At 42.1% G+C, this 26,830-nt stretch overlaps 1 protein-coding gene across 1 annotated transcript; it reads left to right on the top strand.

Annotated features, from left to right (window-relative positions):
• The first annotated feature begins 1,528 nt into the window (after positions 1-1,528).
• asap3 (ArfGAP with SH3 domain, ankyrin repeat and PH domain 3) lies at positions 1,529-25,906 on the top strand. The gene is made up of 26 exons (XM_080479912.1): positions 1,529-2,003; positions 5,761-5,833; positions 7,958-8,103; positions 9,404-9,478; positions 11,063-11,112; positions 11,651-11,774; positions 12,693-12,778; positions 13,161-13,236; positions 14,415-14,501; positions 14,734-14,843; positions 16,092-16,161; positions 16,293-16,380; positions 16,713-16,761; positions 17,541-17,707; positions 18,334-18,467; positions 18,606-18,697; positions 18,777-18,957; positions 19,952-20,037; positions 20,203-20,318; positions 20,402-20,469; positions 21,723-21,830; positions 21,962-22,181; positions 22,275-22,566; positions 22,654-22,870; positions 23,003-23,134; positions 23,560-25,906. The coding sequence occupies exons 1-26, from the start codon at positions 1,821-1,823 to the stop codon at positions 23,632-23,634; spliced, it is 3,105 nt and encodes a 1,034-aa protein (XP_080336038.1). The 5' UTR covers positions 1,529-1,820; the 3' UTR covers positions 23,635-25,906.
• Positions 25,907-26,830: the final 924 nt, after the last annotated feature.

The raw sequence follows: 26,830 nt of genomic DNA, 5'->3' as shown, positions 1-26,830 counted from the left end.
TTAGCAGTTTAAGGAGAGCTTTTTCAGGGGCGATAAATCTGGAGACTTTCATTCTCATTTTGAAATGTGCTCTGCCTGAACTTGCACAGATGAACATGAATAGTATTTGCTTGTCTCGCCAGGCCTTTTCACTTGATTCTTATAAAGAATGTGTTTGGAAAATGAAAAAAACCCAAAACAAAAACCCTACTCTGTTCAGCTTTCAGTTTGGAGATGATGCTTGTGTGCAGCCACACAGCAATAGTATTCAATGCTGTGCAAGGACAGTTTTTTTCTGGTTGGGCAAGACGCTTCGGACACCGCTGTGAAGACATGCAGTTTTGCAGTAATAAGTAAAAACACAGAACATCAAACTATTTAACCACTGTTTTTCTTTCGGTTAAAATGGCCACGGTAACCTCAAGTTGCCTTTTGGGCTGGAACTAATTCAGTGTTTCCTTTTCCATATAGGCAAATATGTGGTTTTTGTGGTGAAGGGAGCCTGTGTGTATGATGTGCTTCCTAAAATCACCCATCTGCACTTCAGAGTGTTTTGTATCACTGCTCACCCTGAGGCAAGGTTCACTGATACGCCTCCTTTCTTCGAGTTGACAGGCTTGACAATGGAAGGCATCCAGGACTGATGCTGTAAACACAACACCGGTAGGCTTTTTTTTTTTTTTTTCTCTCTCTGCATGCGCATCTTCTCTGATGCACTGGGTCTATTTCTACCCCCACTTTGTCACATTAGTTCAAGAATTGTTGTGTGGGAAGGGACTTTAGAAAACCTTCTTCAATGAAAAATGGCTTTTCATGGGATGAAAGGGAAGAAGGAGCTTTGGAGAGTCAGCCAAAGAGGATCAAGGTGCAAAGACCCAATGAGGCATAACACCTACAGCAGGGATAAGCAACTTTGATCAAGTACCACAAAATGTTCATTCTGTCTACAAAAATGCTGAATTGCAATAGATTATTGAGCAATCTGTTAATCTCACTTATTGAACTTAAATGCATGTGTTTGCACATTGTACACATTGTTTTGCAGTATTTATTGGGTTTCTTTGGGCTTTGTACATTGTCAGGCTGCAAAGAAAGCAGAGAAGGGCTGCATGTGACCTTTCAACTCTGCTCATAAAAGGGCATTGCATAAAACTGTCTCATTTTTAGTTTTTAGGTTTTTTTTCTCATTTTCAGCTTCTATTTCTCACTGTCACATAATTGTACTGGTCTTCAACGAACATTGTAATAAATCGTTAAACATATTTTTAACGGCTGACAAGTTGTTGGAATATGTTAAATCCTCTTTCTCAGCACCACCAGCTCGCCCATTGAAATTCCTCCTAAGTTTCCTCTGTGAATGAGGCTTTCTGCAGATCCATGGCGACCAACACTCGAGGCTCACTGAAGTTTTGCATAGAAATGAGAAGTATTGATGAAAGGGCAGAGAGAGAGAGAGAGAGAGAGAGAGAGAGAGAGAGAGAGAGAGAGAGAGAGAGAGAGAGAGAGAGAGAGAGAGACTCACATATACACACTTTCCTCTGTCTTCAGTGTGCCAGAAAGCGCAAACATTCCCACGTGATGAAGACGTATGCGCCCTCCCTCTCGGTGCGCACAATAGCGCGCTGGTGCGCCTCCACGCGCTCTCATTCGCTGAGTGGAGTCTAAACCCGGCTAACAGGACTGAGGTCTGGCTTTTACTTTTTCCTATTTTTTTCTCCCCCGTGGACAGTTGAGTAAACATTTCACAGAAGCCGCACTCAGAGGAATAAACCCAACCGGTTGCCCGATTCCACGGCAAAAGGACCAGAAAGCCGCTGCGTTTTTCTTCAAATGGGAAATACATGCGGAACTTGGGCGCACTTTTCTCCACCTCAGTGACTGTCGGTTTTGCTCCAAACATGCCGGAGCGAATAAGCATTTCGGACTTTGTTGTCCTGACGAATGAGGATCTGTCCTCGCCGGGGACTTCAAGCTTTCAGTCCAAAATGAGCGACTGTCGGAACACAGTGTCAGCCGTGGAGGAGGTGAGAGGAGCAGCCTGCTGTTTACCTGTCCAGACAGCATACCACTCTGAGAGAAGACTGGCTTCATATTCACTTAACTCTTTATTCTAACTCGTATTTTACATCACTAAAGATATAAAGCAAGTATTTTTATGAGAGAGATTCAGCGGTGTTCCCAGGTGAGCGCAGCTGTGTGTGGTGACCTGGAGGACTTTGCCCTTTTCATTCTGAAAGGTGTAAATAAATCCACTGCAGCTTCAGTCATGTCCAGGAAAGTGTTTCTATGGTATGATGTCATTAAGATCATTACTCTGCTCAGCTTCTGGTCTAATTTATGTCTTGTTGTTTTTTTGTTTATTAAGTGAAGATACAGTGCTTTGTTTCTACAGCCAAGAGAGACATTCAGAGTTGGTTGGCCTCAGTTCTGCAAATGAAAGTAAATAAAACATGAGATAATGTAGCAATAGGAGTGTTTACTTGGCCTTGTCTTCACTTCCGTGAGAGTCAAAGTGAGATGGCATCTCTGTAGTCGCTGTAAACATTGAGTTGCAGAAAATCACCCCTGATGTCATGAGTGTTTGAGGGCTTCCCTGGTGTCTGTCCAGTTTTTGAGAGGGGGGGGGGGGGGGGGGGGGGGGGGGGGGGGTTTGCATCTTCTACCTCTTCATGTATGGATTTTCTCAAGGTACTCTGGTTTCCTCCCGCAGATTGAAGTGTCCTGAAACACTGACCTAAATAAAGTAGGGTAGAAGATGGATGGATGGTAATGACTGTTTAACAGTGAAACTTTGGATTGGTTTAACTTTGTGTGCTTCAGTTCTGATCTTAGTCTGGACATCCTCAAGGAAATCCAGTTGCTGGAGAGCTGAGTGAACCACCAATGAGAGATAAAGAGATGAACGGGGTTGTTTAGGTCTTCTTTTTTTTCGGCAAGATGTTGTAACTGGAAACAAAGATTTAGATTGCGGCATCCTGTTTTTATGAAGACAGCAGTTCTATAAAACACATGTGGCACATCAACCATGCTACAATGGGATACTGTGCCAGTGATTGTAAGCATGCACATATGTTTATCGGTGTTTGCAGGCATGTCAGTGAAAGACACTTTTTTTTTTTTTCCTGTTTCAACTGATATTTTGGCTCAAAGTTTGTTTGATGTTTGTATGCATGCGTTTGTGTTTGAAATCTTTTTCCTCAAAGCTCCTCGGGCATAGGAGGCAACACATGGAGACTGCCATGAACTCTGCCACTAAACAAATAATCAAAGTGTGCACAGAAACCCACCCCCCCCCCCCCCCCCCCCCCCCCCCTTTTCTTCTTTGCGACAAAACGATATGGATTTGTGTTCAGCTGCAAAACAGATGGATTTCTGTTTCTGGTTAAAGTCCCATCACTTTGAATCATCATGAATTTGATGGTACATACAGACAAATGTTAAGAATTTTCTGGAATATGGTACACCAAGTTGAATAAATATTTCTGGTGTTATGACTATTTGACAGCAGTTAAAAAAAAACAAAAAAAAACAGGTTATTCTTGTGAGGATACCCTCATCGGTGAAAGATGAAAGGCGGTCATTTATTCTGGCATAAAAATAACTACAGATAGATGAGGTCTAAAAAATCCATCTTTTTTTTGAAGACAACCGTTTTAGACAGCTGTGTGTCACATTTATCTTGGACTTATGTCCTTATTTATGAGGACGACACGGTGGAAAATGCATAGCAGGAATAGTTGTATAGGGAGGGTCATGCTGGAATCCTACACATGTGCTCACAGACAAACAGATGTAAACGCAACCATCTCTTTATACATAGATAGATATGGTGATTATGTTTAGTCTGCTCAGTAAGCCCTGGCTTGATTAATGACTTGGTGTAATGTGTGGGTATGTGTGTGGTTTACAGCAGCAGGCCGCGACACAGAGACACTATTTACCCCCACACACACTCGGCTGCTTGTTACCAATTACTTTTGATTATATGCAACGATAAGAGAAGATCGACCATCACAAGGAGGGTTTCTTATTTTTATTTTTTTTCTTAGGCTCAGTGATTCAGACCAGCAGTGTTTTTTGGAGAACAAATCTAAACTCTTCTTGTACGGTTTTAAAAAGGAGCACTGTATGATGCCATCATTGAGCCAAATGATTGCGGTAAATACAGATCATAAATCAGCTAGTCACGAAATGTTAGATTCTACTGCCCACGGTCACACACACGCCCTGGCAGAAGGTAAACATAACCCTTCATTTGGGCACAGATAGACACTGCCATTTCTCCACAGAAGGACGCTTTTATTCAGTGTTTCTCCCCCGCTATGTAACTCACTTTTCTCAGTGTTTGTTGCCTGAACTAATTGAGAAGCTGCCTGTCTGTCTGTGTGTCCTTATGCGCTGCTTTTTTTTCTTTTTTCCACCAAATTCAGAAAGCACAGTGTGTTTCATTGACCTGCACCAGCTTGTTTCCATTGTTGATCCCACGTCTGCTTCCATTACCAACTCGTCTCTCCATTGGCTCCGCTACAATTACTTTCCCATTGGCTGAACCTAACGTCATTTTACACAACACCCACGCCGCCGTTTAATTAATGAACCAACACTTAGGGAGTGGACCTGACCAGGAGGAAGCACTGCGGTGTGTAAACAGCACTACGTAACAAGACGGACTCTCTGTTAAATCTCGATTTCTGGCTCATTAAAGTTATTCCTGGTGGCATGTAGGTGGAGTGCCACCAGTGCAGTTCACTGAAACAAGGGGCCTGTGTGTGGAGGATAAACAGGAGGTGTTTTGCCACCATGTTGGTCTGGAGGAGACCGATTGTGAAGCCATTAGATGGTCGGCATCACGTCTACATCCTGCGTCATAGGTCTATTGCAGTAAAAAAAAAAAAAAAACTCAACCCGTCATGGTGTGAGACAGAGTTGCAACGTGAAAAGTGAGAGGTGAAATGAACTCACAGACTGCCAACTCACCTGTTGGGCTGACTCACCGACCGTGAGAAAATTAGACAGACACTGACTCAACTCGTATTCTTGTCGCATTACAGTGACACTTATTTCAAAATTGATTTCAATGCTGCCGAACAGGACAAGGGCAAGAAAAAAAAAAATAAAAAAATTGATTTCAATGGATCCAGTTTGCGGGTGGTTGGATCACTGGATGAGCCCCCTTCTTGTTTATTTAAATGATAAACTACTTTTACTGCAAGATGATGATAAAATTGGTCTCCTCTTCATAGCATTAATAGCTACTTAAGTAGTAGGAGTTTGGATCGTACAGCATATAAAACATTTATTGGAAGTCTGCCTAAAGCCTATGCTATGAAAAGTCTTTATATAAAGATTTGCATCCCTTAGACCTGTTACACATTTATTAAACTTTTTTACAAGAACACAACTTGCACAGATCTTCAGTGGATGTAGGCTGACTTTAATTCTTCTGTTTTCACACACAGACTGTGTTTAGATCAGGACTCTTTGTCGGCCATACCATTACTTTGAAAACTCCTAATTCATCTTTGTTAGAAGAAGTAATACGGAAAGACAGTGTTCGTTGACAGCAACATGTGCAACCAGTCAGATGTATTATTATAACTGTCACATCTCTTCTCCTTAATGTTGTGGACTGCTGGAAGATCCTCTGTCTCCCCCTCACCATCGGCAGCATTGACATAAACCTTTGAATGGAGTCATTTGAAATGTTTCAGTAAAAATCTTAATTTATTTAAACGGCTCTTTTAATGTCATACACTTGTTTTTGTCTCTCTTTCATTGTAGTCTCTTGACGTGGACCTCACAACTCTGCAGAAGATGAAGAAAATGATTAAAGCTATTCACGCATCTGGACTCTGTAAGTGTTCATTTGTCACAAACAACACCCTCATTTACACGAAACTTTACAAGCCTTGGGGGGAAAATAACTGTACCCTTCCAATTCCTCTTGTGGTGTTTTTTGTTTTTTTTAAGCTTCAGGCCTTTTCATACTTATTGCATAACAAAATAGTTTGGTTATCACCTTTGGTTCCTTTAAATTACCACCTAACTGAGTTTGGGGGATTAAGTGAATGGAATCTGTAAGCTGGCATGAATTCAACATTCTTTGTGATGAGCGTGCAGAGATGTTATTCAATTTTATTAATACATCTTCTTAAGAACTAGTATCTCCAATAGTGGAAGCATCATTAAATTTGTTAAAATGGATTCCTGTCCTTTATGCCAGCTTTGTTTTTAAATAAAGGTCATCCTCTGTTATGGCAGAATGAGCGGTTCACTGCATCGAGGAGCCTCGATGTAACTCGATGCAATGGCCCGGTGCAGACGACCTGAAGAAGCCCGTGTGGGCAGCGGTGTTTATGAGTGAGGCCCGTTGTTATGAGACCAGGGTGCGTGGGACGACGGGTGATTGTGTTTTGACGAGATAGTTTTGCGGCGTATGCATGCGGGTCCCTGGTAAGGTAAATGGTATGTGTGGTTTCGGCAACAACGGCGTTCCTGGGCCAAAACCATAATCGTCATTTTCGGAGTCAGCGTGTGTGTGTGTGTCATGTAGGTCTACATCACCATATGTCACCATGGACTGATCAGATGTTTAACATGCATAAAATGTGAGTGTTCAACCTCATAAATGTGCGGGAGAAGCGGAGGAACTGCTTAAACGTATCTTGATGTTGTTTTTATGAAATCTCTTACAAACCTGCTTCCCATTTCAGGACTCAGAGATTTTAGTAAGTAATGAGTCAGCGAGTCGACTGCCCAGAATTGGGCAACAATGCTATAGCATCTGCAGCGACTGCTCCATCATTATTCTCTTTTTATTCTTTTTCTCTCGATCAAACCCCCCCACACACACCACACACACGCACACACACCACACACATACACACACTTAAGTAGAATCATATGTGCTGGTTCCAGTAATGTGTCGACGTGAGCCCTCCCCCCGCGCTTTCACTTTTTATGCTGTTGAACCCTTTAATCAGACCCGATGTTAATTGTGGATCGGCAGTTTGACTCACCACAAAGACAAAGTACACCCACTCCTCCCTCGCATTGGTCTGACGGCCTGTAACTTTGACGCAGGCACAAACTCCCCAAGATATCGTTCATGGTCTGTTCCCAGAAGCAATAAGTACCAGTTTTCTGCCCAGATGTGGTGACTAGTGAGTGTGTGCGTGTGTGTGTGTTCTGCCAGAGAAGTCAAACAGAGGAGACGCACTCCTGGTATCTGCCAGTTATAAGTCAGCTCTAAAATCATCCTCCAAACATCTCGGTGACTCAGGTGTTGGTTTTATATTTCCATGTGCGTTGTTTGTTATAATATATTTGATCACTGTTTCCTCCATTGCTGGATTTTGTCTTCTTCATCTGCAGTGTGCCTGAAATTGTTGCTTAACTCTCGATTTTTCTGTCATGCAAAATACTCCATTTGTGATTTTAATTGAGCTAGTCAGACTTCCTAGGATTGTACATTTCTCCCAAAGTGGAAACTAAAACAGAAGAAATGAACGTATCCATTCTTCTTGTCATGCCAGTGTGGTAAATTACTCAGTTATGTATCATACTAATTCAGTGTTTCTTACTAATGTTGATTTCCATTACTGTGTCCCGCTGTCATCCTTGTTTTGAGACAGTTGTGGTCTTAAAAACTCATCAAACCCAAGTGTTGGCTGCTTTCTTTTCCTTCAACTCGTTTTCCATATAAATTCTCCAGACAGAGAGCCCTCTGAGGTTATGACCTTTGAGAAACAGACTTACAAGTGATTGAAACATGGGTCTCAGTGTGTTTGCCTGCCTCCTGCTTGGGGTTGGGTGTAAAGCAGGACTAATTTGTCCCACATGTCTGTCTTGTTAAAATAATACCAAGGCAGTAGATCCAGTCGGTCAGCACTTCTTCTGATTTTCTATCCATGCAACTCAAGTCTGAGTCACTTGTCACTGTGTGGCTCAAAACTGTGTGTGTGTGTTTGTTTTGCAGCACATGTAGACAATAAGGAGCAGTATATTGAGGTGCTGGAGAACCTGGGGAACAGCCACTTGACCCAGGACAACAATGAAGTCTCCACAGGCTTCCTCAACCTGGCCGTTTTCACCAGAGAAGTCACTGCACTCTTCAAAAATCTGGTGAGAGAAGCGTCTGTGCCTGTGTGAAGATGCTGTTTTCACAAGCGTTTTCAAACCATGTGCACAGAACAGAGGGAAAGATTCATAATCTAAAACCTTTTTAAGAATCAAATCAAGACAATTTAAATAAACGAGGAAATGTTGATGGAAAAAGCAGCAAGTGGAAAAGTCCCATGCCTGTCCCGAATCGATGTGTGTGTGTGTGTGTGTGTGTTTTCATTTGAACATGGACACATTGAGGAGAGGGGTTTTCAGCAACTGCATGCTGGTGCCTTTCGGCTGCTGCTGTCAGAAACCCTCCCACTGATAGTTTCTATGGCGATGATAATTCATCCCAGACCTCGTGAAAGTGACTATACACACACACACACACACACGCGCGCACACACTTTCTCGTGTGTCAATCAGGGCCTCACAGGGGAGACGAGGCCTTACAGATGTGAAGAAGAATTGGGTCGGAGAGAATAACCTGGAGGTTGATTTAAGGAATTTTACTGGTAATTCAGTGATTCAGTGTCAGGACTGCACGTATTACTCTTAGATAACTCAGCGTTTGGATGCCAACCAAAACAATCCTGCCAGGCTCCTGGCTGCTGTGTCAATATTTCAAGGTCTGCTCTGCAGTCCGCTCACGGAAGTGGTTTGACATTATTTATGTCAAGAGCAGGGTGCAGTGTGGTTGTAATTCACATGAAATCCAGGGAAAGGTTGCAGTGCCATTTAAAAACAAACTGCAAAATCTTCACGGTCCACAGCCAGAAACACATGGAAATAATGAATGCTGGATGTAGCTCCACTACACGCTAAATCGACCCACTATCACGTTAAAGCCTGTGTTTTACTACAAAGTGCAACCTATCAGGGTTACGCTGGGTGTTATGAGTCACCCCAAATCCACAACTGGATTTGATCTCAAAGCAATCCAACCCTCAAATGAATCTAAACCGGCTCTGTTTTCTGCAGACATACTTCATTAACATCAGTGCGTCACGCTCACAAGTGGGTCCAAACACTGTAATGGTGCAGGTTGCTGTCCAGTTTTTTTTTTTTTTTCTTCTTTTTTTCTTTTGATGACTCACCTCTTCAAAATGCCTGCATCACCATGTTTTTGAGTTATCCACTCTCATTCCCAGAAACACAGGTCCATGAGGACGTACAGTAAGAGAGTGTAGAGCTGTGTGTGTGTGTGTGTGTGTGTGTGTGTGTGTGTGTGTGTGTGTGTGTTTGTATTTGCTCAACCGTCTGTGACGGGATCCTGGATATTTGAACTTTCTCCGCTAACTTCTCGTATGTGTTTCAGGTGCAAAACCTCAACAACATCATGGCATTTCCTCTGGAGAACGTTCTGAAGACCGAACTGCGGGACAGCAGATTAGTGAGTTGATATACTTACTACTACTTAAACTGCTGCTGATTAAAAGGAAATGGTGACCTGTGTTCACATACAGATATGCCATCCTCTCTAAAATATTGCCCGCTTATGTAACTCGGCACAGTGGAGTTGAGTTGACTCGGTCATCTATTTCACTGCTTTGCAGGTTGTACTAGTTAACAAACTCAGAATATATTACTGTAACCAGGAAGTATTTTTGCAGCGCCTGTACTTTTTTTGGCAATTTGAATCATACATCAGTTCATTCCTCACTGTGTAATCTACTTGGGAGCCTTTCCCCTGGACTTTGAATTGCCTGGATGTGTCCGTGTTGTCCCTGGATTAACTGGTGACTTGTCCAGGCTGTATCCTGTCTTCACCCGTCGTCAGCTGGGATTGACCAAAAGTTTGATAAATCAGTCTAGAAGACGAATTGAGAATTGGAAGTTTCTAAAGAATCCACACTTTGAATTCTTAATCAAAACCTTCAGATTTGCATGTTAAGAGCCAATATGACCGATCATTTGATGGATTCAAAATCCTGTTTTCTATCCAAATTAGTTCACAATAGTCTATTTTTCTATATGTTTGTTTGAGCAGTTTGCTTCGAGGGCAGTTATTTCTTTAATTTTAGTTGTATTGAATCCAATAAAAATCTTAACAATTAAAAGGTAACTAATTCTAATAGTTTTGTATAGATATTGTGAAATATCTGGTAATAACAATGCAGTTAAAAATTACTGCATATTTGAGTGTTTTTTGTACTTTTATGTGAGTATTTTTGAACAACAACACATTTACTCGTAATTGAGTACAATCTAAGTGGATGCCCAGTTGTGTAGTATTTAGCAATGTTGCTTCATTAGGATTAAATGTCTATTCTATCTTCCTGAGTGTGTCTGTGGATTTTCTCTGTGTACTCCAGTTTCCTCCCACAATCCAAATACTATTTGAGGCTAATTTCAGACTTTACATTGCTGCTGTTGGTCCAGGATGTACCCTGGCTTTGCCCATAGTAAACTGGGATCACCATGTAGCAGTAGTTCCAGTACTCCTCCCATCTCAGATAATCACCAAAACTAATACCATGTAAAATCCATTTTGTGGACATTTCTTTCTTGTGGAAGCTCATCGGTCGTGTGGCCGACTATAACGTCAGCTATTATTAAGCTATTTATGCAGACGGATGAGTAAGACTTGGCTCTGAACCAGAACTGAACTTATCTTGTCTTGCCCCGTGTTTGGCTTTAAGATTTGCCATCAGACTAGTGAGTAATAGCAGGCTAATGCTTCGGTAAGCTCCTGCGACTGCCCCTTTCTTTTTAACAGCTGATTCGACAGCTGAACATCGCTCCATTGCAACTGTGAAGGAAGACGGAGTGTCACTAAAATCCTGTTGAGCCAGATATCAGACGAGCTATCGTGATCTGAGTAATCATGTCTGTGTGTGAATAAACTGTCTGGCTCGAATCAACCCGATCATCTTTGCAAACTGAAGCACTTCAAAATCAAAACTCTCATTTGTGTACCATTAACAACTTATTGGGGTATGAATGACACTGTTTTCCCTTCTCTCCTCTTCAACAGGAACTCAAGAAACATATGGAGAAGAGCTGGAAGGATTACGACGTTAAAATGTAATCGCCCGTGCTCTTACTGTAAATCTATGTGGCTGCCTTGTGTGATGTTGTTGCAAAGGTCCTCCCCTTTAGACCTGAAGAGATTTCCTTGGGCGGGGGGCGGGGAGAGCTGGAGGCATGAGACAGATGTGATTCCTTAAAGAGGAGCGAATCACACATTTACAGTTGTTGTTTTCCTTTTTTCTTTCCTCATCTTTTACTGGGTCAGAGAAGTTGGTGTAGCAGCATAAGTTAATATGATAGAAGCTAACCCCCCCCGTGATCATTCTCCATTACATCGCCAGGCTCTAACTAAGGCACTCGCACTTTACAGCTATCATTTGATCTCTTTCTGTCAGCGTTTCAAAGTGTTTTATGATGCTATGAGGAGCTTATACCACTCCCTCACTGCCTTTTATCCAACGTCCTCACTCGGCTTTTTAAGAATCGCTAACTCTCACTGTATGCAAGGGGGGAAAAACAGTTCATTATTATTGAAGAGACAGATTTAGACATTTCAATGTATAACCATATCTTTCTTTCCTTCCTCAATCAGAGGGAAGCTCGAGAAGGAGAGGAAGGATAAGACCCGGCAGCTGGGTTTGATCAGGACAGAAGGATCAGACGGAGGCGAGGACATGGAGCGAGAGAGGAGGATCTTCCAGCTGCAGATGTGTGAGGTGGGGGATCACTTCCAGTCAAAATATCAACCGGCCACCTTTGGCGTAGTTGATGTGGAATCCAGTCATTTCACCCCAGTGGTCAGCCTCACGGTTCCCATCTACAGTTGACTGGATGCTCTGCATCGGGTCGTTTTCTACGTCTCTATTCATTCCCGCAGTTAAAAAAGAACAAAAAAGTCAGAACGTTAAGTGAGTCAAATTGTTTGTGTCCTCTTGAGGTTTAGTACATCAGGGTCTCATACAGTGGAAACTGCAACGTTGAAAAGCAGACGGAATGACAAATGGCAGGGAAACTGTGGAAAACTGTTGAGAAATACAGGTGGTGCAGTATATGCTGGTGCACATGTAGCTGAAAAAAAAAGTCCCTGAGAAAAAAAACACATTTAATCCTGACCGAGACCAGCTGTTGAGACAAAGAGGAGAGGCAGGGGAAAATGGAGTTTCCACTTGTTGCAAACCACCCCAAACTCTACGTTCTCTCTGCTTTTCTCTCCCCCTGACTTACATACAAATGCTCAGTAAACCACACGGAAACTCACAAGGATATACAAGGAACAAAAAGAGTTCACTGAACTGCTTCAAGACGGGGATTTTATGGGGCAAAGACAATGCAGTCATTCCTTCCACACAGAGTCGGCCTCCCAAAGCTGTTTTCCGGCCTTTTAGAGATGACCTAAGACAAGACGGACATTATTCACAAAGTGAAATAATGTACATGACATCCAAAACCACTTTGAATGTACTAGAAAGCAGTTAGTCACACAGTTATCGGATAAAAAGGGGACCTGAAAGCATTGAGAACAGGAGCTTCTTGGCTCATTGTTATCCAAGGTTAATTTTTTGTGGACCCGTCAGGCCTACTTAAACAGCTGCTTTTTTGGAGCCGTTTTTAACTATCTGTGTTTATGCTTCCAGTATCTCCTGAAGGTCCAGGAACTGAAAGTGCGTCAGGGTCCTGATCTTCTCCAGAGCCTCATCAAATATTTCCAGGCCCAGCTCAGGTCAGTCTCAGCCAGAAGGACTTTTTTTTTTTTGTTTCCTTTAGTATAATCACTTGTGTGCCAGATGTGGAATAGGAATAAGAAACATAAAGTGCACAATTGTTCCTGCTCCCGAAAACATATGGATTTGATCTCCGTCAAGGTTTCGGCGAGCGATTTTGCATAACAGCGAAGACTCTTTGGTTTTCACTTCCTTTTACAAGCTGTTATTACTCTCGTTAACCATTTACTCATTCTAATCACACAGAGGGTTTTCATGTGGGAGCAGTGCTGCTTATACAGCTTCAGCATGTGATGTTTTGTTTGCTGCATGCTGGGAATTTTGAATGAAGGAATTGTCGTGACTCAGCATTTAAATTAAAAAAAATTTTTCTGGTGTCAGTTTCTTTCAAGATGGGCTGAAAGCTGCGGAGAACCTTGGCCCCTTTATCGAGAAACTGGCTTCATCTATTCACACGGTAAACTGACTTATCTTCACGACATGCATTCAGTTCTACGTTGATCATCATAGTTGACACAATATCCAGGTCGGCTGTGATTTTTAAAGAGTGTTTGCAATGACGTTCTTAGTTACTCCATCACAAGAGCCAAAGCCACAGCTACTTTCCCCCTCAGTGCCCCCCCTTCAGCTGAACCCACAGGCAGACACTGTTATTGGAGGCTCTTCCCAGAAATTCTTCTCCCTGATTTCTAGAGATGAAACTGAAAGTATCCCTCATTTTCTTTTTTCTTTTTTTTCCTTTTTTTTTTTCCTCTGGTGCGCAGCGTTTTCTCCAACCACCTCGACTGGTTTCCATTCAGCACAGACCTGGCTTTATTCTCTTCTCAGAGCGGTGCGCTGGAAGCCACAGTATCAACTCAGACGCTAGAAACGTTAAGAGGTTTTTCTGGTTCCTCATACGGCAGAACTCTGGCCCGCTCAGACATGCCAGACCTCAACCTCAAGAAGGAAATTCAGATTGAATATCAGTGTTATGATTAACAGGAGAAAATGCAGAAATATAGCAGTGAAACTGGCTGATGTTGCACTCAAAAGCATTCGCGCTGCTCCTCAACAGAACAAGGGAACAATCTCCCAACACGACACACCCCTGCGCTGAGCTCTGTTGTACATTATTTAGACCTTTACACAAAGCGCTGATGTATTGTTACTCCACACCCACAACAAATGAAGAAACTGTGTGTATGAGCTAATGAAGAACAGAAAGCTGAAAAAGTATTTTTCCCTTTACTAGCTGTACAATTGCAGTCAAACTCATTTTTGTTCAAAGGCCACATGTGTAAGCCCATATGGGCCAGACCAGTAAAAACACAATAGAACAATATATATATATATATATATATATATATATATATATATATATATATATATATATATATATATATATATACATTTTTGAATTGTTTCAACATTATTCCTTCGTTTCAATGACTTTCAGTGGAATATGCAGTACCTTTTGTATAATTTCCAACCAAAATTCCACAAATGGCTTGACTTTGAGCCTTATTTGGTAAATCTGATGCAGTATGGCTCTGATGCTGAAGCTACTCAACTTTAGCAACTTTAGATACTGAATTGAATGGATTTTATTGCCGTTATTACAGATTGTGATTGTGTTTATTTTGTGGGTTGTAGGTCCGTGTGGAACAGGATGAAGAGGTCAAACAACTCACTCAGTTGAGGGATTCTCTCAAATTACTGCTGCAAGTGGAGTGTAAAGAGGTAATGTATGACATGTCACGCTCTGCACATCTTATCTTATCGCCTAATGAGGGCCAACTAGTGCAAAAACATAACTGTTTCCTTTAAAAGTGGTAGGATGACCTGGATTTATCTAGTATATCAGATTCCTTTGTCTTACCTCAGTTATGTTGTGGTACGTTAGATAGTCATGACCTGGAGAATTGGTTCGAAAACTTTCAAACAAAGTCTTAAATCCCTGTTTATGTTCCAGGAGTACCTCAACAGGAAGAATTCCGGCAACGGGTACAGCATTCATCAACCACAAGGAAATAAAAAGTATGGGACGGAGAAATCTGGTTTCCTGCTTAAGAAGAGTGATGGGTATGTAAAAGCATCAGTTATTGTGGGATATTGATGTTATTGTAACTCTTTTTTTTTAATTTGAAATATTTTATTTATGTTGTACATTTACTGAACATAAATATACGAGAACATTTGCCATGGTGTTGTTGTAAACAACAAGATGAACATTCTGCATTACATTGTGCTTCAGTTTACCTATTGGTTAACAAAGTGTGGGGTCTCTCCCAGGGGCCATGCCAATAGACAAAAGTCAGGAGTTATGGAGATGCCTTTTCTTTTAGGGAGAGAGCATGATAAAAAAACAAAAAAAACAATCAAGTTTATGGAGAAACTTTTATTTAAATGCAAATTTTGAGAAGAGAATTTATGTGAGTACATTAGAGAAAAGTTGAAATTATGAAATAGGCTTCAGTGTCAAACCGTAAATGTGGAAATCATCAAAACAAATGAGAGCATGGGAAAACGGATCATTTTATTTTACACACATTTTTAAACTTGTGAGTGTAATGAAAAAGTAATTGAAGTTAAAACCGTAACCGTAGGGACTGCTGCAGACTACGTGAAAAGCAGATATTTCCCACTAGAAGCATTTAAGTAGTGCAAGAGGAATTGTGCTTTATATTGCATTTGGATAACAGTATCCTTTAACACAATATCCTACAAAAGCATGTGGGAAGTCCAGCATTACACCCAAAATGACCAGCTTGGCTTGAGACAATGCAAGTGGTTTTTCTTTTTCTTTTTTGTGATCAACACCACTTACAAAATGATCAGGTTGGGTAAAGACTAAGCAAACGCTTGGAGCGGAAAAGGGCCGACTCAAACTTGGTCTACCCCAGCTGGTCTTCATTATTGAGACTCAAGCTGAGGCCCCTCCTGTGAAGCTTACTGGCAGAGTGGTGAACTGAGCTGATCCAACTTTTGCGTCATATATACACACACAGAGATTACTGCCTTGATAAGAGGAGGGGAAGTGGTTCAGTAGGGCGAATGGGAGACCGGAGGGGAGTAAGCTTTTCCTCAGGCCACTGATGCAAAACAGAACTCTGCCATTTCACCTGATTCAAACAAGATGATGAAAACTGAAGGAATAGGAATAAACTGGGCCAGCACAGTGTTTATATAATCACTACTCAAACCAGAGACGTTGACACGGTTTTCCCTAATGCACTGTATCAAATTGGCAATGTGTTTTTTTAAACAATATATCTACAATGTCTTATGTTGAATTGCGATTTTCTTCTTTGTTGCCATTCTGTCTCGCAGCATCCGAAAGGTTTGGCAGAAGAGGAAATGTGGAGTGAAATTTGGCTGCCTGACGATTTCCCACAGCACGGTGAGGACCAGTGCAATGCCAAGTCGGCTAAAGTGGCACCAGGCGTTCAGCAAAGTTTAAAATCAAAGTGCTCGTCTCGATTTAGTCCAAACTCTCCTATGAGCCCTGACGTCGCTTCTGCTTCTCTTCAGATCAATCGACCTCCGGCCAAGCTGAACCTGCTGACCTGCCAGGTGCGCCCGAACCCAGACGACAGGCGGACCTTTGACCTCGTCACTCGTACGTCCACTCTTAACTTTTGACCCTTCAATATTCTCCTCAACAAATCGCCATGAAAGATGAAGTCATCTGCAGTGCAGCTGTGTGAAAGCTTTCCTCTTTGGATCTCACATTATTAGAAGTTAGGATCCAAAAGGCTTTTGACCAGACATTCATAATGATTCATATAAACTCTTGGGTGACCGTGTCCTCTACGCTATGCGATTCATGACATTTTCCGTCATTTAAATTCGACGTTCACCCCTTTCACTTCATTTCCATCACAGGATCAACTGTTATCTCTCCACAGTATCTGCCAACCACATTTAACAACTGTTTATCTTCCTCCACAGATAACCGGACATATCATTTTCAGGCCGAAGACGAGCAGGAATGTCTGATGTAAGTATGTGAGCTCCTCTTGGCTTCATGTTCGCGCTGCTCACTTCCTCACGCGGTGTGTTTTCTCTCCGTAAGCAAGTTGCTACATGTCATGTGCCTGAGGTCGCTCAAGAAGAAAAAAAGCTTTGCAATCTTCACCTCGAAAAGAGCTGAGTCAGCTCACAGAAAGTCAAGAAAGATGTGTTTTAGCTGAGTTGTGGTGGTGTATTTCCAGCGAAAGCGTCCAAAAAAAAATAAAGAGAGAGAGAAACTCAAAGATGTAGAAATAAAAGGCTGTCCTTTCTAAGCCCCCTGTCCAGCTGGTTCTGGGTGGGACTTTTCTTTCTCCCCACAGACAGCAAGCAAGGGAACTTTTGTTTTCTGATGTGGTTTTGGATGGCGATGCATGTAGGGTTTTCTGTCCCCTGCCCTTCCCTGGTGTGTGGGCCTTCGGGCAGACTCTTTTGATGTGATGTGCTGTGCGAGTTTACGGACAAAGGGGAAATAAAAGGAATGGAATTTGTTTGTATCGCAAAAAACACCCAAGCTGGAGGAATAAAAGCTGTGAGCTCCAGTATGAGTCTAGGTGGCAGTAAAGCCGAGAAAGTGAAAGTGACGACGCACCAGACAAGTGAGCAAAAACACATGTATGACATATGTTTTAGTGTGTTTGATCCCTTTGAGGCAGAAAGAGGCCCGTGGAGTTACAAATTCTCTGTGGCGTCATCCTGAGTGAGCTGCTGCGAAATGTGGAAATTGGATAACGCTGCTCTCTGTCTGTATCTGTGTTTGCACTTCAGTTGGATGTCGGTGCTGCAGAATAGTAAAGAGGAAGCCCTGAACACCGCGTTGGGAGGAGATCAGCTTCACCTGCAGGACAGCGGGCTCCAGGAACTGTCCCGATCCATTATCGCTGAGCTGCGACACATGCCCGGCAATGAGGCCTGTGCAGACTGTGGAGCGCCGGGTCAGTCATTCATTATGATCATCACTAATGGAAACGATTTGCTCAAATGCATTCGTGCAGGTTTTTTCAACATATGGCCTTGGGGACTAAAATGTACCTGCCGGTATACAAATCCATTCCGTAACATATCTTTGCAAAGTGCCAAAAAGCTAATGAATCATCAAATTTTAAATTTGTTTTCAATATAAGTAATATTTTATGGTTCCTGAGCATGATCCCAACCAGCTCTTTGGAGTGTTGTTATGTGGCTGCCCACCGAAAAAAAGTATCCTTTCAATGGGATTAATAAAGCATGATTAGTTTAGTTTTAGTTGAATTTACTGGGATTGGTGAAAGTAGCAACACAAGAGATGTGCGATGCGGCATTGAAAGCTCCCATGGCCTTTCTATGAGCGTGTGAAAACAAGCGACGGGCCTTTGCCAACGTCAGCTTGTATAAAAACGCTGTGGTTGACAGGATTTAAGTAGTAGAGTTAAAATTGCAATAAAAATGCAATAGCGTTCAACAACAGTAAACTTCTGGATTTGCTGTCATGAATAGGTCTTTATGCTGTGATTGTGCAATTTTTTTTTTTTTTTTTTTTTAACTCTTCCAGTTACTTTATTTTTTGCTTCATGAATCTCAGATCCAACATGGCTGTCAACCAACCTGGGCATCCTGACCTGTATCGAGTGCTCTGGCATCCACAGAGAGCTGGGCGTTCACTACTCCAGGATCCAGTCTCTCACTCTGGACTTACTGAGTACCTCTGAACTTCTGGTACGAATGACACAGAAATGCATAATACAAAAAAAGAACAAGTGTTCCAGTGGATTTTCTTTTGTCAGGGTTTCCTAATTGCATCTATTATGTAATGTCTTCATGATGTCTCTGTGGCTTTGTTTCGTGTCCCTCCAGTTGGCGGTCAGTATTGGCAACACCAGGTTCAATGATGTCATGGAGGCAGGCCTTCCAAGTGACTCCATTAAACCGCTGCCACACAGTGACATGTACGTTCCCGCTTTCTTTCAACGCTCTCTGAATAAACGGCATATCCTTCCGATCGACTCATGTCTCTTTAACGACCAGGAATGCCAGGAAGGAGTACATCGTGGCAAAGTACGCCGACCGCCGCTACGTCCTACGGAGAGAGGAATCGAACCCTGGCCGGCTGTATGACGCCGTCAGGAGCCGCGACCTCACGTCTCTCCTGCAGCTCTTTGCTGAGGGCGTTGACCTCTCCAAACCACTCACACTCCCCGAAGGACAGGTAAAGAATAACTTCCAGCCACTAATGGATTTCCACACCAGCTTTTTTTTTTCTCCCCGAAAACTGTCCCGTTAGGGTGGAGACGCCTGTAATAAAGTCTGCGCTATCCTGTGACAGATTTAAACTTAACATCCCACAGATGTTGTGCATTTAGTCCGAATGACAGCTACATCCTGGTGAGGACGCCCACCCAGTTTGTTAAAAGCTGCACACAGAATTGTTAGAGAGAAAAAAAACTGCTTCCCTTCACTTTAAAACTCACTACAATTGTTAGGATTGGAGTCAAATCCCCAAAATGTTAACTGCAGGAGGTGTGTGGATAATTAACCGTATTTAAAGTATGATTAGTTAGTGTGTGTGTGTGCGTGCATGTGGTACATGTGGGTGGGAAGTCGGGAGCCCTCCCATCTCTCTTTTGGCCTTTAATCTAATCCTGCCCTTCTATTTTCTTTCCTCATCCTCTCATCTACTTTTCCCCTCCTCTGCTGTCTCTTCCAACGCCTCGTCTTCGTGTCTCTAATCGTGTGTGTGTGGGTGTGTGTGTGTGTGTGTGTGTGTGTGTGTGTGTGTGTGTGTGTGTGTGTGTGTGTGTGCGTGCGTGCGTGCAGCACGGCTACACGGTCCATGTGTCTATGAGCTTGTTTGTTTGTCTTGGTTGGGTTTCATTTATTATTTCAGCTTTTAGGCCAGAACTCGTGTCCCATGAGGGCAAATGAGACCGACTCATTGAATTAGGCTGGCTTTCTTCACATGCACTACACATACACACATAAAGCCTTACAAGAGTTTTTTTTTTTTCCTGTTTGACACAAACACACAAAAGAGTTGTTAACACAATCTAACCTTCATATCCCAGATCAATTAATAATCTTTAAATTCCAGGTCGCCTTTGATCATTTTTTTCTTTCACATATAAACTGGTAATTTAACTTTTTGTGCCGATGGAGTTCCTACTTAAGGCTCATCATTGTGCCATTTTTTCTTCCTTTTTAAGGCGATTAAAGAAACAGCGCTCCATCTTGCTGTGCGTCTGGAGGAAAGAAGCTCTTTGGCTCTGGTGGATTTCCTCTGTCAAAACAGGTCGGACACACAAAAAAAAAAGAAAAACTTCTATATTTATACCTGCTATGCATGGAAAAGGTTCAGTGCTGACTCAGGAGCTTCAGTGCTACATACGGTTTTGGTCTTGGCCTTACTTCTCCACTGTTTAACACCATCTGTCTGTACATTTTGTTCATTGTGCAGCAACTGTCTGGAGAAGAAAACTGCAGAAGGGAACACGGCGCTTCACTACAGCGTCCTGCACCACAAGCCTGAGTCACTCAAATTGCTGCTCAAAGCGAAAGCAGCACTACACACAGGTGCGTTTCACTCCATTGTGCTTTACTTTTACCCAGTGCAATAAATGCAAAATTACATTCTCCCACCCCTCATTCTCTTGTAGTGAACTCCGGAGGAGAGACGGCTCTAGACAGTGCCAAGAGGCTGCAGCACACACAATGTGTGGAACTGGTGAGGCGTAATTTTCTTCTCAACTCTTGAAGTTTTAATTCAGACACTCAGAGAAACACACACACACACTGTTTAGATCAATTCAGGAATCAGGTTGCAACATCAAAATAAACATCAGAGAAGCCAACTCCAGAAACAAAACAATGCAGCTTCCTCAGCTGGAAACACTACCTTGAAACAACTCCCTATGCACAAAGCTCAGCTGAGGACTCGCTCCCGAGACCTGAATTCAATCCTCATCAGGTCCCTGAGTGCATCATTTATAAACCCTAACCCTAACCCTGCTCTTATTTTCTTACCGGCCAGCTGCCCTGCTGAATCAGACCAGTATTGAGTAATATCCTGTTTTAAATGCAGTCAAGCTCTTTGAACTTTCATTTTCAGAGTTTCAAAATGTGCGCTCAAGTCACAAAAAGAAAAAAACATGGTTTGACCAGACAATTTTCCAATTTGTCACAACTTCAGTCATCTGCAGGGGCTTTTCAAGAAATTATACGACAATGGGGAAAAGCTAAGATTTACGTTAATTAAGTTCAAACAGCAAAATGTCCATATATTTTAGATTTATTACATACAAACGGAAATATTTCATCCAACGGTTTTTCTTCTAATAGCACTTCATCCGAGCTGTTGTGACTCTGGAGGGTGATGGGTACAACCTCAGCAGATTTCCATTCCTTCACACACACTGACTCACACCTGTAGGTAGTTTAGGGTCACTAGTTAATCTCAAATGCATGTTTTCAGAGTGAGGATAGAAATCAGAGTACCTGAAGAAAACACACACATGCAAAGGGAGAGCATGCAAACTCTGTACAGACAGAGCTTGGACTTAAACCGGGGACAACCTAACTAACGTCTCTAACGGATGCTAAAAATACTGGTTGTTTTCTTTTTTTATTGATCACAACAAAATAATAAACAAATTTTCTAGTTCATATTTTATACATGTATATATATATATATATATATATATATATATATATATATTGGACAAAACATATTACTGTCATATTATTGTCAACGACGAGATGCAGTGTGAAATGGCCGTAACAGTAATGGCTTACATATCCATAAAAAAATAAAAACATTTAAGCCTCATAAGGAAAAAAAAAAGCAACACAATCAAAGCAGCTGACAAGAGGGGAAAAGTGAAATCACAGGACACAAAGTCAGGCTGTCATGAGCAACAATAATAAAAACATGTTTATGTGTATGAGTATTCAGAGTGTTTGTGCTCATGTCTGTTTCAGTTGGAGTTGGCTCAAAGTGGGAAGTTTAATTCTCAAATCCATGTGGAGTTTGTGTGGGAGACGCAGTCTCAGGAGCTGTACGACAGTGAGGACGACCTGGACGACAGGGTAAACAACACACGCACGCACGCACGCACGCACGCACGCACGCACGCACGCACGCACGCACGCACACACACACACACACACCTCTAACGGAAGCTTTAGAATCTGACATTTTTATGACCTCCTCCTTCTAGGTGAGCCCATTACCCAAAAACCGGTCACCGCTGGCATCAAACGGAGGCTCGGCCTTCGCCTGCTGGAATGGGAACAATGGCGCCAATGCTAATACAAGTAGCAGGCCTTGTGGGACTTATGAGAATCTAGACTTCCTGTATAATAATCCACCCGCCAATAGTGCCCCCTGTGGAGCGTCAATGCCACCACCACCACTTCCTGCTAAATCCATCCAAAGAGGTGAGTGACTGCACAGAGCTTGTCTGCAGTGTATACGGAAAAAAAACATTTCATAATATTTTTTCATTTTTTTCCTGTTTTTGACCTCTATAGGTCGCTCAGACCCTCAGATTTCAGTCACAGCACAGGAAGTGAATCCACTTCCGCGGCGCTGCTCTAACCCAGCACCACACTCATCCAGTCCAAGGACACAAGCGAGACACAGCACTCCTTCAGCCAATACAGAGGGCCTAGGGCAAAGTATGAGGGCACCCAAGTCCCCCCATGGACAGGGGGGTCGGCTCAAGACACAGAGGCAGAACGGTGACGGCCAGCCTGGGTCTAGTTCTGGGTCTCAAAGCTGCATTACAGGGACTTCCTCGCAGAATCATATAGGACCTGTAAGGTGAGGCGAAATGTAGAAATGATATGGTTATTTCAAAAACAAAAATTACCAATGACCTTTACGTGACAAAGATCTGTTGTGTTCTAGTTCAGAGAAGACCACGTCGTACCGTCGCACCAGCAATGGAGGAGGCAGCCAGGCAAAGTGCGCTACTGTATCTCCAAGCTTCGTGGGCAGCCAGGAGGAGCTGTACTGTAGCTTGGTGGCGAACGGTACGAGTCTCATCCCGAGTCAGCCTTCGGCTCCTGTTCCTGCACCATCACCGGCCGTGACCAGCGCACCTCGACCCCGCAGGAACGCCATGGTAGAACCTATTGAACATCTCTCTTTTTTTTTAAGACGGTGTTTTACGTTGACAGCCTTACTTCTGATTTAAGAGATTTTTATTATCTGTTTGAATGTGTTCACTGAAAAGCAACTCGTGTGTTTCCCGCAGGTTTCGGGCGTCAGGCCTCATCAGAAGCGTGTCAAAGCTTTAGTGGACTGCCGGGCAGTCAGTTCAGAGCAGCTGGCCTTCTTTAAAGATGAAATGATTGTGGTTACGGCCACTAATGACACCCACTGGTGGGTAAGTGTAACTACAGCTTATTGATTTATTTATACCTGTCCTACTTGGCCATGTTTGAGCAGCAATTCTCACATGTAACTGGAATGATTCATTAATGACTCTATATATATATAGGGTGTGTAGTGGTTAGAACTTTCACCCCACACAGTATGGAAGATGGATGGACTCAATTTGCAGAGGCGTAAATAATTAGTAGAAATGAATTTCAGGAGCAGTGCACACAGACACTGGGCTCCTGTAAATTGATAATTTCATATAAGATGCTGCCCCTGTGCATCACATGTTTGCCATTAAGCTTTTTTTTGTTTCATTTAAATTCCATTCCAATATATAATGTTCAAACATGCTCATGGCAATAAGTAAGTGATTAAAAACTGAAGTCCAAATATGCATTTAAATCACTGCATTGTTCCTCTTCCTGACAGGTTGGTCACATCGAGGGGGAACCATCCAGGAGTGGAACCTTTCCTGTCAACTATGTACTCAAGCTGCAAGATTAAAGATGGCATTCTCGAGCGTAATGGAAAAAAACCCAAAACTGTGAATCCCTAAACTGGGATTGATCTGCGTCAGAAGATGGAGTCATTTTCATGTATCTGTCTCAAGCAAACTGAGAGCTTTTCTGCAACAGGATGTACAGACCAAGGGATACCTGAAGATGTAAATGAGGTTTAAAATATTTTTTTAAAACATTTATTCATTTTAGGAATAAAGAAAAAAAAAACATATGACCTAAAACTTTTCACTTGTTGCCTAAACCTTGAATCAGTATTGAAACTTACAATAAGACATCTGCTGTTTGCTAAGAATCTGCCCTTTTGTATATTAAACAATAAATCACATAATAGTGGAGCAGATGTTAAAGTTGTCTTCACTGATCGGGGATTTGTATATAAAGGCGAAGTTTACCTGCAGGCCACATCCCTGATAGGCACTTTAATCCCAGAAGAAATCTTTTTGAGAAGTTGTCCGGGCTCTTTTGGTGTCAGTGGAAATCACAGTTTGCTGAGACTTTACACATGAGGTTGAAACCTGCCCAGTGTCTGCTGCAGCCTGCCCGGGGATGTGCCAGCCAGTCTGTCTCCACTGAAACGCCAGGCGTCTGGGCAGCCCGGAGAGAGACCTGAAACTCTAGCTCGGCCATTTTGATTGCGGGCAAAGCTCTCTTGGCTGCACCGGCAGCGGAGGATCCAGTTTCTTCTGGCTCCGGGCATCAGTCCCCGGAGAACCCGGAATAACGACGGTGTGTCAGGACCAAAAAAAGCTCCCTCAGTCCTTCCAGGAACTGGCACTTAAAGAGGGCTTGTTAGCAATAACACCCCACTGCAGTAATTTGTTCAGCAAACATGTGTACTTGGTGTACGGCCACGTGTTGACTCCTGATAAGCACACACACATTGTCACTTGTACGCACAGGAGTAGCTCCAAGGATTCAGAGGAGAAAAGGAATTGAAAAGAGGCGTCGCCACCGCGTAACACCAGAAATACTTGTATGACACATTTCACAGATACTACTACACAAAATGTACATATTTGCCTAAAACTGATGGGAAAAAAAGGTTGAACAATATATATTATCTGTTTTTACAGCTGTTTGCATTATAAAGGACTATATCAGTAAGGATAGCATCGTCTGATTTCATGTCATGTTACCACATTTCTGTTTCATTTGCTGCCTGATTAGTTTTAAGAGACATTTTTTTAAAAAAGAAGGGACTTTAAAAATGTTGATGTCAAAGGATTCTTCCTCACTAAACATCAGCACATGAGACGAAAGTGTGCAGTTGGACTGGTGAGGAGTGTGTTTGCTTATCACTGCCTCTGAAATGTCTTGTTGGTTATGCGTAGAAATTGTGAGACAAATGGATTTTAAGCTTAACGGATTATTTAATATTAGTAAATACATTGGTGAGATACACATTGAACATGTCTCATTACGTTTTTGCTTTCCCTGTAATATCTTTCAGTAGCTGGTAGGAGTCCTATATGCTCAATAAAGGTGCATATGGTTTGAATTATACAGTGAATTTGAGCATGATAATTCTCAGAACACATTCCTTGCTGCAACCTTCTGCACACAGTTGGATAAATGAAAGTGGCTGAACGCCACCCTTAAAAAACAACCACTTGGATTAAAATTTAATACTGTCAGATTGTGGCGACTTAACTCAAAGATCCGTTAATCTTGAGTAATTCAAAAGCTGTGCTACTGTGAAGTTTGATAACTTACAAGTAAAGTACCAGACCAGGTTCTTTCACTTGAATGTGATTCCTTCCTGTGCTCACATGCTGCAATGTTGTGAAGAAATCTGATACAGTCTAGGAGGAGATTGGATGACACCCATATGGCCAAAATCAGGCATCCAATCTGGCCTGTGGGATGACATTGCTATCCATCAATCCATTTTGTTTCTCGGGTCTGGGTGGAAGCACAAAGAGTGATCTTACATGTGAAAAAGGAATTCGACATACTGCCATTTTTCAATTAAAGGAACTGCTGTCCCATACACAGTGTATGTCCACTGATTAAGTAAGATTAGCAGAAAAACAACAACATTAAAATGCAGATTGTAGTGAGAGCACTTTGTTGACAAAGTTACATTAGCAACAAATCCATTGCAGGAAAAAAAGAAAAAAACGTGCATGTTCACTGCTGTACTAATCCTGTGTTCTGCCGGGTAAAAAAAAAAACCAACAAAATGGAGATTTTCAAATGTATTACATTACTTATATTTTGTTCGTCCACCCTGAGATAAAATAGGGGAGTGTGTGGCCTCTAAAAGGTTTGACATCCCTGGCATAAAGTTTTAAATACTTGTTGAAAGTTATCGTATTTTAAGCAAAAACCAAACTCGATATCTATTCTCATAGACTCACATTTGCACAAGTCCTGCCCTGTTATTCTCACAGCTGTTTGACTCCTCCTCCAAAACTATTTGCCTCCCTAATTCCAAAACTTGGCATTTTTCCTGCAGCTTTCTGTCCCTCCAGCCTGATTTTGTCCGGATGTTACTTATCCCTGACCCTCCGTCCCAGAGCCAGGAGGATGAAATTACAACCTGTCACTTACATAAGCAGCCACTTCACTAACACATCATGTCATATGACCTGTTATGCCGACTGATACACACTCATATCTCCCCTCCAGGCCGATCTGCTTGTAATACTGTGTACAATGTATACAAAAAGCACTCTGTAAATGTTAACATAATGTATAATAAATCTATTCATTCTCTAATGCCTTTGTCTATTTCAGCTTTGTTCATACACGAATAGATGCTAAGCACATAAATAATGTAATGCACCATACACACTGAAATATGATATTAATCCATAAAATGCAGAGTACATCCTGCAGTAATCTGTGGGTTTCTGATTCCCCGGGTGGAAATGAAGCACGGCTTTGGTGCATTATTCGCATTTCTTTTTTTTATATAAGTATAGAGTTGGTATGCATTTGGTTCTGGAATTTTATGAATAAATAAAATTTAACAGAGGACATTGAAACTTTTTAATCCTTGATACCGAGTAAAACTTTTTTATTTAGTGAAAAAAAAAAACAGCAGCTTAATGCAACTTTCCAAATCCTGGTTTGCAGTAATGAGGACTTGGAAGTGGGACGCTTTTCCAAGAATTCTGCCCTTTTTTCATGTGAATACAAGGTTATCTAACCTCCATTTAACCACATAATCAGCT

Source organism: Lipophrys pholis (assembly GCF_963383615.2).
Source record: "Lipophrys pholis genome assembly, chromosome: 14".
In the NCBI taxonomy this organism is placed as follows: Eukaryota; Metazoa; Chordata; class Actinopteri; order Blenniiformes; family Blenniidae; genus Lipophrys; species Lipophrys pholis.
This window is presented reverse-complemented; position numbering and strand designations above follow the sequence as displayed.